Here is a 15,408-nt window from a genome sequence, read left to right on the forward strand (position 1 = left end):
TCTGTGGTAGATACAACCACAGTAAACTAACTGCTCATGAACATTGGTAAAATACAAAAAACACCTCTCTGGAGCTCTTTCTTCCCTGTCTCTGTACTCAAACCCTGAAGATAATCTCTATCTGGCCATGAAGATTCTGAAAACTTGCTGATGTTTATAAACTGGGATAACACTTACTTACCTGATCTGCCTAAGGACCCTGCTTCCACAAGGGGTAAGGGACTACTGGGTGAATCCCTAGAACAAAAACTTCACAATCAAGACATGCTCCAGCCTGAAAAATAATTACCTGAATTTGAAGTCATCGGAATAGAAGGGCTCAGGCCAGAATCACTAAAACAAAGAACAGGAATTTAACATAAGTCACACCAAAGAAGGCAATTTCCAAAAGCCCACGTGGGACTGGGTGCCATTTATCAGGCTGGTTACTTTATTTATTTTAAAATATATATATATTTTTTATTTGAGGGACGTCTGGGTGGCTCAGTTAAGCGTCTGCCTTCGGCTCAGGTCATGATCCCAGGGTCCTGGGACTGAGCCCCGCTTCGGGTTCCCTGCTCAGCAGGGAGTCTGCTTCTCTCTCTCCATCTGCCTGCCACTCCCCCTGCTTGTGCTCTCTCTCTCTCTGACAAATAAATACATAAAATCTTAGGAAAAAAAAAAGATTTTTTTATTTGAGAGAGAGTGCGAAAAAGAGCATGAGCAGGGGGAGAGGCAGATGGAGAGGGAGCGGCAGACTCCCTGAAGAGCAAGGAGCCCAATGCGGGGCTTGATCCCAGGACCCTGGGATCATGACCTGAGCTGAAGGCAGACGCTTAACCAAGTGAGCCACCCAGGCGCCCCAGGTTGGTTATTTTAAAGGGATACAGAGATAGATGGTACTGTTTTATAGGATATCCTACTATACTAACCAGGAAGGGTGATCTGTTCTGAGGGGTGTAAGAAACCGCCTGCATTTGTTAAGAAGAACTCTTAGTCTGGAACATCATGGAGACTAATCATGGGGAAATGACAGGGACATGATTTGCCAATGGAAATCATTCCATTAGATAATGGGGTGGAAAGAGGAGGCATGGTGGGGGAATTTACTAATTTTTGAAAAGAAAATCAAAGTAGCAAAGTAGGACTCTAGGGGGCCAGCTATGTTTCTCAAAACTGTCAGTATCGCAGTGTTTCTGAGACAGACTGCTAAGATAAGAATTCTGAGTTCTTCTAGCTACCCAATTATTACGACTCTGCCATGTGGGTGGGGTCCCCATGGAAATGTCTGAAACTACCTGTAAAAGCCAAAGCATCCCAGACGACGCCCCCCCACCGCCCCGGACTAGTTACCCACATGTCAGCCTGCCGCCGGAGCCACTGCTGGCAAGCACTGCTGTCCTGGATGTACTGCAGGACTTCCGAGAGCATGGTGCGTTTAAGGCGCTCTTCCTCCCGCGTCTTCTTGAGGTGGTCATAGGTTCTGGCACCTGAAGGTGACAAAAACAGCAGGACTGCGATGACAACACAGCAGAACTAACTGAAAGGCTTCCTCACTGACCAGCAAACAGTTCGCCGCTTTTTGGTTTCTTTTGCAAAACTGCTTCCGGGGCGCCTGGTTGGCTCAGTCGGTGAAGCGTCTGATTCTCGGTTTTGGCTCGGGTCATGATCTCAGGGTGGTGGGATCAAGCCCTGTGTGGGGCTCCGTGCTCAGTGGGGAGTCTGCTTGAGATTCTCTCCCTCTCCCTTAGCGCCTCCCACTCTCTCTCTAAAATAAATAAATTTTTAATAAAACACAAAAAACTGCTTCCACAATTATTTTTCTTCTTTAGAAGATTTTATTTTTTAAAGATTTATTTATTTGAGAGAGTGAGTGAGCAAGAGAGAGCACGAGCAGGGAGAGAAGCAGGCAGAGGGAGAAGCAGGCTCCCCGCTGAGCAGGGAGCCCCAAGTGGGGCTCCATCCCAGGGCTCCAGGACCACGACCCAAGCTGAAGGCAGACACTTAACCAACTGAGCCACCCAGGCGCCCCTATTTATTTATTTTTTTAAAAGATTTATTTATTTATTTGAAAGAGAGAGAGTGAGTGAGCATGAGCAGGGAGAGGAGCAGAGGGAGAGAATCTCAAGCAGACTCCACGCTGAGTGCAGAGCCCCACACCAGGCTTGATCCCAAAACCATAAAATCATGATCTGAGCCAAAACCAAGAGTCGGACATTTAACCGACTGAACCACCCAGGTGCCCCTATTTATTTATTTTAGAGAGAGAGAGATCACGGGCAGGGGAAGAAACAAGGGGAAGGAGAAAGAATCTCAAGCAGGGCGCCTGGGTGGCTCAGTTGGTTAAGCGACTGCCTTCGGCTCAGGTCATGATCCTGGAGTCCCTGGATCGAGTCCCGCGTCGGACTCCCTGCTCGGCAGGGAGTCTGCTTCTCCCTCTGACCCTCCCCCCTCTCATGTGCTCTCTCTCATTCTCTCTCTCTCAAATAAATAAATAAAATCTTTAAAAAAAAAAAAAAAAAGAAAAAGAATCTCAAGCAGATTCTGTGCTGAGTGGGGAGCCTGACACAGGGCTCGATCTCACGACCCTGAGATCATGACCTGAGCCAAAACCAAGAGTTGGATACTCAACCGACTCAGCCACCGAGGCGCTCCCCAAAATTATTTTTTTAAGAGCAATCTGATTCCCTTAGTTTGAAATCCCTTTTTTGACAAGAAATAATTAAATTTTTATTCTCTTCCTAGCTTTAAGAAATTTGGAGGCAAAAGCCCCCCAAACAGAAAAATACAAAGAAAGTAAGAGTCACTTATGTTTCCACACCCCAAAAATAACTAACTTTTAATACGGTCATGTTTTTCAAAGTTACACAAGTCCTATATGCATATACTCTTCTTTTAAAAACCAATTAAAATTACAAATAAAAATAAGTCCTCATTGACTAGCACGATTCCTTTCCCAGGTGCAATCAATATCAGGTAAGCAAAACCTGGTATCAGCGTCTTATTAAACAAAGGTTGCATGGTGTTTTCTCCATGTTAACAAAGGTGTACAGATTCCAAAGTAACCAAACCAGTGAGTTTTAAGCCATGTTCCATAAAGCCCCAGGAGCCCATGAAAATATCTCAGGGGTTACTGTGAAGAGCAAAGACACTACCATGTACAGGTGGTTTGGGTTCTGTAAATGACCTGCACCATCAGGCTTCAAAGTAGTCCCACTTTCCTCTTATTTATAGATTAGGGCTCTACATAAAATTTCATTTTGAAATAGTTTCCATTGTTAAAAATAAAGAACCATTACACTAGGCTGAACTTACACCCCACAAGGCTACTTCTCATGGGTAGTGGGTGATAGCTTTCAAGCAACAGAAAGGAGGGAATGCTAAAGATCTAACAAAACATGGAGCGCCTGGGTGGCTCAGTCTGTTGGGCATCTTTCTTCGGCCCAGGTCATGATCCCACGGTCCTGGGATCGAGCCCCGCACCGGACTCCCTGCTCAGCGGGAAGCCTGCTTCTCCCTCTCCCACTCCCCCTGCTTGTGTTTCCTCTCTCACTGTCTCTCTCTCGGTCAAATAAATAAATAAAAATCTTTAAAAAAAAAAAGATCTGGGGCGCCTGGGTGGCTCAGTCGGTTAAGCATCTGCCTTCGGCTCAGGTCATGATCCCAGGGTCCTGGGATCAAGCCCCGCATCGGGCTCCCTGCTCTGCGGGAAGCCTGCTTCTCCCTCTCCCACTCCCCCTACTTGTGTTCCCTCTCTCGCTGTGTCTCTGTCAAATAAATAAATAAAATCTTTAAAAAAAAAAAAAGATCTAACGAAACAAGAGAAACTGCCATTTATTGAGCATTTACTGTGGGCCAGGTACTGTGCTGTTTTCATGCATTATCTCTAATCTTACTAACTCTAAGAGACTTGGAAAATTGAAACCCAAACAAAATTACAAATCTGATAAACAGGAGAGCCAGAACCCAAACCCAACCTGTCCAAGTCTATACCTCAAGCCCTCTTACTACTGTAACACACTGCCTTCCCTTATGACCTGGCTCTATCTCAAGTATCTCTTTAACCGTTTCAAACCTTAGTTTCTTCATTACATGGAAATAACAATGCCTATCTCCTAAGTTTGTTATGAGAATCACATGATACCATCCAGGTGAAATGCTAAGCACAGGGCCTGGTGTATGGTAAACAGCTGCTATTTAGATGTTAGCTGCTATTAATATAATTATTATTACTACCTTAAGTAACTGGGATGCAAGCACATAGAGCCATTTGAAGCTTGGTTAATACAAATGATCAGACGATGCATCACAAAATTTTAAAAGGCTGAGGCTAAAAATTAGAATACAAAATCCTTTTTTTTTTTAGAGGCCACAGCAGATTCCCAAACCTAAAGCAGCACCTCTCTTTTGTGTCGTCACTTTTATTTTACCTGAGATAATCCATACAATGGCATTTATAAGGACTAAACAGATGAGACTTTACTGGAAAGATCAAAAACTCACTCCAAAAAAGGAAAACTTGTTTAAAAAAAATCCACATGGCCTCAAACAGAGACTTCCTCTATGTGTTTAGAAGACACTTGCCCCCAATACAATGTGTAGCTTAAGCATACTTACTACAAAAATTGGTAATGCCTGCTGTCCTGTATTCCTGGAGCCTCTTGATTTCCCTTCGGAGTTCAAATTCCACTGTTTATGCCAAGAAGAATGAAGGAGAAAATTTGGAAAAACAATATCATCATCAATGAACACTTTTGCTGTTATTTTCAGTAATTCTCCCTTATATACGAGACCAGGCAATTCCATTTGAGGGATCCTATACGTTGGTGACATCTCATTAGAAATTTTACCCTCGAGCTGAGGAAAGCCTACGCTAGCCATCTTTTGGCTGCCATGGCCAACTGGAAAATGCAGCTGGAACTGTCCCCCAGAAAACATACAGTGAACCGGCTGAGTTCATTTAGCTACAGAAGGAACAAATATAATTTTTTTAAACAACTAAGTTTCCCCGCTCTATTTATCCTCTATTAACAGGTTTACCCACATAACCAAATTCTTTTATAAAACCTGTCTCTGCTATTACTTGATGTGGCCCTTTTGCGAGCAAAGGACAAAAGCTCTGTGCTCAAGTCCCAGATAGTTTCTTTACAGCTTTTCTCCTATAGGAACAAAAGAGCATTGTTTTCCATAAACCAAAGATTTCTGCCTCCTCTAAGTGCACAGCTCAGGTTGCAACTGCTTGGGTTATTACGTGATAGAACATTCAAATTTGAGTGCTTTGAAAGAGAGCATGATGAAGGAAGAGCCTGAACAAGCCATGGGGTGTAATTCTTTGGAATGACGCATAAACCAGGGGTGGCACAAACTGGGACAGGAAGTAAAAGATCAGTCACCCAGTACAAACCACACAAAGAATGCCAACCAAACACGGTGCTTGACGAGGACAACCAACCTGGCTCAGATAAATGCCTGCAATGCCATGCAAGAAATATTTGCATGATGAGAACAGGGTAAGAGCCTTGGTAAAGCATTCTCCCAGAACTAAATTTGAGGGTCAAATACACAAATCTAGTGAAGAAAGGTGTAGCCTAAGCCACCCAGTCCAGATTATTGTAAAGTGTAGGCCTCACTGCCTTAACAACTTCAATTTTTTTATTGTGAAAAATCAAATGGTAATTGGGTAGAGTCTCTCAGGAAGACAGGCAAAAGAATGGTGGAAGTACTGGGAAGCCTGGCTGGCTCGGTCCATAGAGCATGGGACTCTTGATCTTGGGGTTGTGAGTTTGAGCCCCACACTGGGCATAGAGATTACTTAAGGAAATAAAAAAGTGGGTTTTTTTTACTTAAAAAGAGAGAGAGAGAGAGAGAGAATGATGAGGGAGCCTGGGTGGCTCAGTTGGTTGGGCGTCTGCCTCCAGCTCTGGTCATGATCTCAGGGTCCTGGGATCGAGCCTCGCATCAGGCTCCCCGCTCAGCGGGGAGTCTGCTTCTCCCTCTACCCCTGCTTCTCCCTCTACCCCTGCTTGTGCTCTCTCTCACTCTCTCAAATGAATACATAAAATCTTAAAATAAAATAAAATACTTAAGAGAGAGAATGATGGAGGTACTATCTCTATGAGTCATCCAACTCTGTCCCCATTTTAAAATCTAGTTTTAATACTAAAGTATTTATGAACAAAATGATCTGATGTCTGGGATTTGCTTCAAAATAATCCAGCTGAAGGTGAGAGAAGAGGGGGTGATAAAAATGAAACTGGATTGGCCATGTGTTAATTGCTGAAGCTGGGTGATGGATACATGGGGGTTCATTACACTATTATGTCTATCTTTGTATATATTTGAAAACTCCCATAATAAAAAGTGGAGGGGGAAACTACTAAACTACTGCTTAGCTGGGAAAAAAGAAAGCTACCAGCCTTTTTAACCTCTTCTGTCCTACCCCCAAAGTCCCAAATTTAGTTCATGGTAATAAAGGGGAAGAAAAGATAAAAATATCCATTTATTTATTTATAGAACTTCACCTAAAACATACCATTTTCTCTCCTATTTATATCAACACACACACACACACACACACACACTTATGCAAGGCTTAAAAAGCACCTACGTGCGTGGCTTTCAATGAACTTGTCGTGCTCCATTGGCCCCACTATCCTTGCAAATCGCCTCATTGTTTCGTAAAGGTCTTGGACTTCCTTGGGATACCGCCGTTCCATTACTACAGAGAACATAAAACACAACCATGCCATAGAGAATATAAGAATCTCTAAGTTCTCTGCATTTCTTTTATAAGAAGTGAGATGGAAGGACACTATGCCTAACCTCACATGACTAATTTACCCATGACGGGAAGCAAACAGGAAAGCCAAGAATGCAAAACACTAATCATCAAGATAAGAGCATCCCAGTGACTATCATACAGGGATGTTGTTATCCCTGGAGAACTGAAGACCGTCTGCATCACTGAGTGCCCTGGTGACCTCCACACCTCAGGCTCTTCATCTGTACAGGGGCAGGGACCGTTGGCAGTAATGGGAAAGATGATTAAAGGCAGATCACCATATTCTTAGGAACAACGTTGGGCAAAATTTCTGGTATTAACTTCCGCAGGAAAACAAGGGAAGTGCAGATACAATAATCCATCTAGAAGAGGTAGACTAGCCTAGAAAAAAAAGTGTGCTATCTTTCATGCCCCACCAGAAATCTCCCTAACAACACGGCCTCCAGTGAGGCATTTATTTCTTCACTCTCTATCAGGGTCATTTTGCCTTCCTCTAAACTAAGTACCACAACTAAATTTACTACTAATGAAGTTATATTTTGATAACTATCATCCACGTAAATGGTATATACACAGGGTAGCCACAGTCAGTAACTCTGAGGATCACTAACGACCAAATTTCTAATAAAAAGTAGTATCCGCAAAGAAGATGGGGAGTAAAACCTACCAACAGTACGTGGTAGGTTGGAGTAGCCAGAACAGCTACTTGGTCGTTTCAATCAGATGCACTAGGCTGAAACTAGGTGATTAGATGAGCTAATCAGTAACTAAGCTAGTTCTGCTCACTTTTGGACTACAGATACAAGCTTTCTGTCATGACAGTTATTTAAATTAAGTCCTTTCCTCAGCTGAATCTCTTCCCTTGAGGGAGACATTCTTATCCACAAATTCCAGGTGCTGATCTGATGGGCAGCCATAGACTATTTTGACTACCAAACCCTCCCCCCACCAAAACCAAAAGCAAAAAAACACCCTACAGGGATAGTACAGAAGAATTAGGAGTAAAAACTTTAAATTTGATGAAAAAACCCCTCTGCCTACAATATTAAGGTCACATACACTCACTAAAATGGCAATTGACACCTCTGAAACCAACAAAGCCTCCTCTCAGCTTCTAAACGTACAAAATACAATTAAAAAGAATAATCAGGCTAAACTGACCTCTGTTTACCAGCTGAGAATAGAGTTTATATGAGAGTCAAGGTCTATTGACCTTGGTCAAACCCCTATTGACCTATTATTGAAAGCCCAGGCATTCAGACATGGGAACCCACTATTGTAGCTACTAGAATATGACCAATAATTGTCTATAGAAAGGGCAATGGAAATCTGATCCTGAGTTATTTTTGCAAACCCACAGTCCTCAGTGAAGGATGAGGTTAAACCGGCAATCTCATCTATTGCTAGAAGGAATATAAATTGGTACAACCATCTTTTGGAAAACAATCTGGCAGTGCAGGTCAAGCATTTTTAATGATCACATTTTTTGACCTATTACCTCCACTTCTGGGAATCTACCTTAAAAAAAATTCTACATATATATAAAGCTTTATTCACAAATTCATCATAGGATTATTTATGATTAAAAAAAAACTGAAAATAAGCTAAATATCTAATAAAAGTTTAGCATGTTATATACTTATATATATACAACATATTACATAACTATTAAGAGGGACATCTTCAAAACACCTCAATCACTTGAAAAAGTGTTAACAGAAAGTGAAAAAAAATGTAACATACTTATTTATGATCACAACTATATTAAAAAACACTTAACCCATGACTGGCTGACCTGAACCCTACAATGGCTCAGAGTGTCAAGCCCTCTAAGATTCTATCAACTAGGATAAGAAGCACAATAATCGTTAGGAACTTTTACAAAAAGGACTACTGTGACATACAAGTATTCTAACATTTCTATATAAATACTGTAATCATATTATGAGTCATCATTCTTATTTGCTGAACAAATTCTACAGTGTAGAAGAAGAAAAAGTACAGAGACTTTCTGCTCAGCCTAGGTATCTCCAATATTTAAAACAGTAAGGTCAAAGTGTGCATTCACTTAGAAGTCATTATAGTTTTACTATCACCATCATACAATGCTAGATGTCTGTTTGTCCACTACTATGCAAAATAATGGTTGCTTTTCCCATAAAAATGTTTAACAACCCAATGACCAAGGTTATGTTAACATATAGTTCCTACCCACTTCCAGAAAATGATCCATTAATAGTCATGCTGTAATTATGATTACAGCTTTACTTTAAAAAAAAAAAGTATCATACAAGTGTTGATCATACATTAATGGTTCTGAACTCTACTATGTAACTGAATTTCCTTGAAGATTTCTTAAAAATGCTCTAGCACTAACCCTCAGAGATTCTGACTTAATTAGCCTCAGGTGATACCCAGGCATCAGAATTTTTTTTAAAGCTTCCAACATGAGATGCTCGGGCGCCTGGCTGGCTCAGTCGGTAGAGCATGTGACTCCTGATCTCAGGGTCGTGAGTTTGAGCCCCGCACTGGGTGTGGAGATGACTTAAAAAAAAAGCTACCTACATGATGCTAATACGCAACTTGGATTAAGAACCACTGCCATAAATGATTTGTTCAAGACTGTTCAATAATGTTGGAAGAAATTTTAAAATAAAGCAGCTAATACTTACACTGAAACTTTCTAAGGTTGATTAATCCATGGTCTCTTATAATTCTAGGATGAAAACCACAATAATGTATATTATAATTAGTTCCACATCTAATAATGTCTTCCACATACAGCTTTTATTACACATTTGAAACACTATGAGGTGGAATACTGAGGTTCAAAGACACCATCATTCCCCACTAAGTTCTGAAGGGTAGTGAGTCTGCTAACACAATTTTAGGCTTTCAAGCATCATATATTTTTCCTCTCCTTGCACCTGATAGACTCTCAGTAACTGTTTGCTGGATGAATGAATGAGCACTCAAAAATACTGAAATACATGTCTATAACTTGGAATGAAACAGAAGGGAATCTGTGTCTGTGTCATAAGAATTAATCTGTTCAATTTAGGGAACTGATAATTGAGAACAGTCATTTAAGGGAAACGGCTAAACCATAAAAGGGCACCGTGATCACACCTTCAACATTTACAACTGCACACGTGTACATTCACAGAATGTTTTGAAGCTATTTGAAATAAATATTGTGCATGTTTAGTGGAAGGGCCTCAACATAAAATCTAACAGCATCCTCAACCACTGAGTTCCACAATACTGGCTAGCTCTAATTATGTGTTTTAAGCAAAAACAGAATTTAGGTAAACCATGCAGAGCTGTGTCTGGAACCGCAGGTATTCATGACTAGTGATGAAGCTTCTCACAGGGTCAGCTGGGTAATCTCCTTCGGCACTTCTCAGAAGCTGACTCTAGGCACGCTTTACTTTAAGGTCACATCTTGGTCCCTCAAGAGTGCCTCCCAAGTCCTATTCCTCTTTTTTTGTTGAGATGCCACTGTGTTTCTACTCTGTAACACCATGATAACACACACACATGTTCATACCCCTGCATACCCTTTTCTGAACTGTTAACAGTCTCTGTAAGCTAACAGGGGTCTGGGATCCATAATTTCTCAGTCTGAATGTATGTTTTTTATTCTGCTGCAAAGAGAAGGAGTAACTGTCTGAAACCTGTTCAGAATTTCTTTGAAATCCTATTTTAGATAAGACTTCTCATAAAAAATGAGCAGTTAGAATGAAAGCATTAAAAAAAAGCGTAACAATTTGATAACACCTTGAATTTATCTTGTTCCTTTTTTCCTTAAAACAGTGCACCCATATTATTCAATGGTCATCATAACATAAAGAAAGGGTAAGAAAGAGGAGGTAAAAAAACAAACAAAAAAAGGACAAGTATTATTATCCGCATTTGACAGATGGAAAAATTAAGGACCAAGGAAGATAAGTGTCTTCCTCAAGGTCACAAGACAAGCCACAGCTAGAATGTACTATGGGCTATATGTGGTCAATAGTCCATACCTGAAAGAAGGCTGGATGGTTTTCTATACTTACTTTTTTCGCCTTTGTCTCTCCTTTAACCTGGAATGATAGATATCTACTACAGCCATCTTCAGAGCTATAAACAAACACATACACACACATAGATATAAAGCCAAGACAAAAATAAATCTTTTATCCGAATGGTCTTAAACCTTGAACCTCATATTGCTAACTATTCCACACTCACTGGTCTAGGCACTTTGTCTCTTGGAAACAAAAATATCCTAGGATACTGAATTTCTTTGTCAGTAAATTACAGTGAAGATCTTTTTTCCTATGTATCTGTTTGTATGGCATTACCCTATAGATAACAATTTCTGCTTTCTACTGAACAGCTTTTGGCCATGCCTTGTTATGCATATTACTAGGTTTCATATAATGGGAGTCTGAACTTTGGTCATACACGGGCTAGAAATCGCATCTATTAGAGTAGTCATAAAAATGAATATTGACTGGGGTTATAACCTCACAGGAGTAAGTTCAGGAGACAATATCAAAAAAGACTGATATGAATAAGGTGCAGCAGAGACATTTTCCCAGAGTAGCACTTTTCAGTTGTGGAGCAACAACTATTTAGGGGATAGTTTTGCATGCAGTAGTGAAAAGTTCCACTAACTGGCCTAACAACCCCAAAGCTATGTTCTGCTTTGTTGCGCATGTTCCAATCCTTTCCTGGCTTTAGCCTCATGTTAAAGACACAGGGAATTAGGAGAAAACAGTCAGCAGATGGCAAAAGGTTTCATCAATTCAATAGTTCTGGTTCTCTTTCTTTCCCTGGCCAATTTTTCCAGCTTCAGAGTTCCTCAGGGTTCTGTTCTCATCTTTCTTTTCACCCCTCATCTTATTCCTATAAACTCATCCACTCCTATGGTTCCAAGTACATCAAAATATATAATCTCAAACTCAGATATTTATTTTAAGCTCCAGACCCTATCTGGATATCTCTACTCACATAGTCCTCAGTTACAAATTTGTACTTTACCTCTTTCCCAAAACTCTGTTGTCCAAGACAGAAATCAGCCTGACTCTCCCTCCCCTCCCTCCATATCCAGTCAGTGAGTCTTACCTATACTGAAGGCTTCAGTCTGTCTCGAATTCATCTCTTCCTCTTTGTCCCTAACCCTATTCCTTAGCTCGGGTATCTTGTCTCACCTAGATCACTGCATGTACTTTTTAGTAACTCCAGTCTATCTTATTCTAATTCAACCCTTCAAATGGTACCAGGGTAATGTTTTTAAGCATTATCTGATGGTGTATTTCCCCTGCTGACAATTTTTCCAGTGGCTTCCCATCCACTTACAGGAGTTCAAACCCTCACATATTATACAGAACTCCTTATTGCCTTGAATCTCCCTATCTTCCCAGTTTCGTTTCCTACCATTCCTTCATATGCCCTATACACCATGCAGGCAAAACAATCTGCCCTCGCTCACAGAGCTGCTAAGTACAGAGCAGGGATCCAAACCCAGTTTGATTCTAGAGCCTTGGAGTAGCAGAGACACTGAAATTGCCCAACATGTTTACTTTGTGAGAGTAGAGAAATCTGGCTTAACTAAAAATGAAATGAGTGTTTAAAAAAAAAACAAACTCAGAAGTAAACAACTCCCACAGGCTTTTTATAATCTGAAGACCCTCTGAAGTTAAGAAATAAAGACCAACCGTTAACAGCTCTAGAAGAAACTGAAGACTACTTGACTTGGCACTGTGCAACACAAACCATTCTTAACTATAATCCATGGATTCTGAAGGAACTTTTTTTTAAAGATTTTATTTATTTATTTGAGAGAAAGAGAGAGAGGGAGAGAGAGCACAAGTGGGGGGAGGAGGGGCAGAGGGAGAGGGAGAAGCAGACTCCCAGCCAAGTGGGGAGCCCGATGCCCGATGTGGGGCTCGATCCTAGGACCCTGGGATCATGACCTGAGCCGAAGGCAGACCCTTAATGACTGAGCCACCCAGGCACCTGGATTCTGAAGGAATCTTAAAATTTAATGATTTCAGTAGATTCTGGAACTATCTTAGTAACTTGTTATCCCCTTAGGCTTTGTGTAAGTTGAGAGTTTGATGGGTTTTGTTTTAATTACTGAATGTAGTCACAGAAGAAAGAGGCTCTAGAGCACAACATAATGACCTGACACGTGTCCTTTGAAAAACTAAAATATACTATTCAGATGGTAGGTAATAAAATTTAACACACCAGCCGTGCAGCCAAGAATTTATTGTGTATGACAATCACGTCTTCCAGGTTAGTGAGCTTCACTGAACCAAAATAGAGCCTAGAGCCTCTGTAATACTGATAAACAAAAAAGGCAATATAATCTCATTGCTCATCAGAAGGATGTGAGATACAAATTCAAGTTTAACCCATGGGGGCAATAAGTCAACACAGATTTGCATGTTCTCCTAGAATAACTTTTAAACGTTGTTTTCAAACGTTTCTTATTTGAAACGGACAAGTTAGATCAGCTTTAGCTGAACCTCTTCTCCCTATTCTACCTCAGCTACCTTTTCCTGTAGTAGTCTCTGAGGGTACCTCCGTGGAATAATTTGAAACCCATACTTTTGCTTCCTGAAACTAGATTTTAAGGCAGGAAAAAAAATGCAACCAATCAAGTAAGAGAACAGTACACAATGGCTCGTTACAATCACGAATTTCTTTCAGTATATAAAACAACAAAAGTTGAGTAATGTACAATTCTGAGGCAGTGTCAATATGGTATTCCTGACAAGATAATAAATTCTGGATACTCCATGCTGACTCATTACTGTGCATCTCACTGCTACCTGGTCTCAGGACAGTCTCAGATTAAAAGGAAGAAATAACAAAATCTAACATGTGGGGCTATGAACAGATGCACTATATATGTATGTAACTTCAATCACTGGGAAATGACCAGGAATACTTTATCTAGGCCATTCTGCCTTGAGTCTGAGATAAAAATAACAAATTCTAACTGGATGATCTGAAGAGGTAAGTGGATGCATTACTTTTTAAAGTTTAAGTATAAAGAAAAAAGTATTAGTTACTACAGATTTTCTTTGTTCATTTCTAATAAGTTCAAAATTTTATTTATCTAAAGATTTTATTCAGGGGTGCCTGGGTGGCTCAGTCAGTTAAGTGTCTGCCTTCAGCTCAGGTCATGATCCCAGGATCCTGGGATTAAGCTTTGGGCTCCCTGCTCAGTGGGGAGTCTGCTTCTCCCTCTCCCCGCCCCCCTGCTCTCTCACTATTGCTGTCAAATAAATAAAAATAAATTTTTAATAAATCTTTAATAAAGAGAGAGAGAGAGTGCACGCATAAGCAGGGGGAGCAGGAGAGGGAGAAGCAGGCTCCCTGCTGAGCAAGGAGCCCGATGTGGGGCTCGATCCCAGGACCCTGGAGATCATGACCTGAGCCGAAGGCAGCTGCTTAACTGGCTGAGCCACCCAGACGATCCAGTAAGTTCAAAAAGTTAAACAACACTGCTTTATTTTTCCTCACAACCATCCACAGATAAAAATAATTCAATAATATCAGATTCAAGATTTAAGGCAATGGTTTTCAAACTTTTTTTTAGGTAGAACTCTTTCTATAAGTGAGCTCTTTCTTGATGTAGAGGGTTGTTCCATATAAAAGCCCAGGTATCATGAAATACCCCACTGCTTTCTAACACCCTGCTGTAGTTTGATAAGCTCTAGACTGCTGTGCTGGTGGAGATGCACTTGATATCCCTGTGTGGTGGAACAGGCAGGTACGAATAGGGAGGAGAGGATGTGTCTCTAACCAAACACAAGTTTTACAGTGGACTCTAACTCTTTTTCATATGAGAAACAGAATTAGGCAGTCAACAGTTCAAGGCAGGAGAAGCAAAAAAAGGAGGGGAAAAAAAGCTACGGACACAGTTAACACACAGCTGAGTACTTATCACATTCCAAGCTCTTTCTGGGTCTTATCTTATTTACCTACCCAAACAAGATGAATTCAATAGGAAAAAAAACGACTTGCAGATCTAGTGGAAATTATTGCTAATTCTGAAAACATATTTCTGTAATCTTTTTTTTTTTTTAAGATTTTATTTATTTGAGAGAGAGAATGAGAGAGAGAGCAGGAGAGGGTGGAGGGTCAGAGGGACAAGCAGACTCCCCGCCGAGCAGGGAGCCCGATGCGGGACTTGATCCTGGGACTCCAGGATCATGACCTGAGCCAAAGGCAGTCGCTTAACCAACTGAGCCACCCAGGCGCCCATACTTCTGTAATCTTTCTAAGATATTAACTTATCAGGTTGTTTCCTGAGATTTGTGTGGGAATGACTTAATTAACACAGAAAAAAAAAAAAAACTGAAGAGACTACAAAAAAAAAAATCTATCGATACTGACAACTGGTTTCACTGCTTGATCACTTCAATAGTTTGGACTGTGCAACTGGCTCTGGAGAACAAAGGGAAGGAAAGGCACACACAGAAACAAATGGGAGAACTGGAATTCTCCCAGAGGAAAATGCGTATTTGGAAGCCGACTCTTTTCTTTGCACTCAGATAGCAGCAACTGATTATAAAGTCTTAACTGCATGAATAACCCAGGGAGGACCACAGCACAGCAGGTAGAACAGAAATGAGAAGGCAGAC

The 15,408-nt window shown here is 40.9% G+C and overlaps 1 protein-coding gene across 6 annotated transcripts in view; it reads right to left on the reverse strand.

Annotated features, from left to right (window-relative positions):
• TADA2A (transcriptional adaptor 2A) overlaps positions 1-15,408 on the reverse strand; it is a 49,224-nt gene that overhangs the window by 4,586 nt on the left and 29,230 nt on the right. For all 6 annotated transcript variants that reach the window (XM_035026626.1, XM_035026628.1, XM_035026625.1 and 3 more), the window contains 6 exons: positions 10,819-10,882; positions 9,433-9,476; positions 6,587-6,697; positions 4,597-4,668; positions 1,337-1,469; positions 290-333 (listed from right to left, as the gene is read on the reverse strand). In XM_035026626.1, coding sequence (XP_034882517.1) covers positions 290-333; positions 1,337-1,469; positions 4,597-4,668; positions 6,587-6,697; positions 9,433-9,476; positions 10,819-10,882 — 468 coding nt within the window. The remainder of the gene's footprint in view (positions 1-289; positions 334-1,336; positions 1,470-4,596; positions 4,669-6,586; positions 6,698-9,432; positions 9,477-10,818; positions 10,883-15,408) is intronic.

The sequence above is a fragment of the Mirounga leonina genome, unplaced genomic scaffold (assembly GCF_011800145.1).
Source record: "Mirounga leonina isolate KUSES-001 unplaced genomic scaffold, KU_Mleo_1.0 Mir_200, whole genome shotgun sequence".
Lineage (NCBI taxonomy): Eukaryota > Metazoa > Chordata > Mammalia > Carnivora > Phocidae > Mirounga > Mirounga leonina.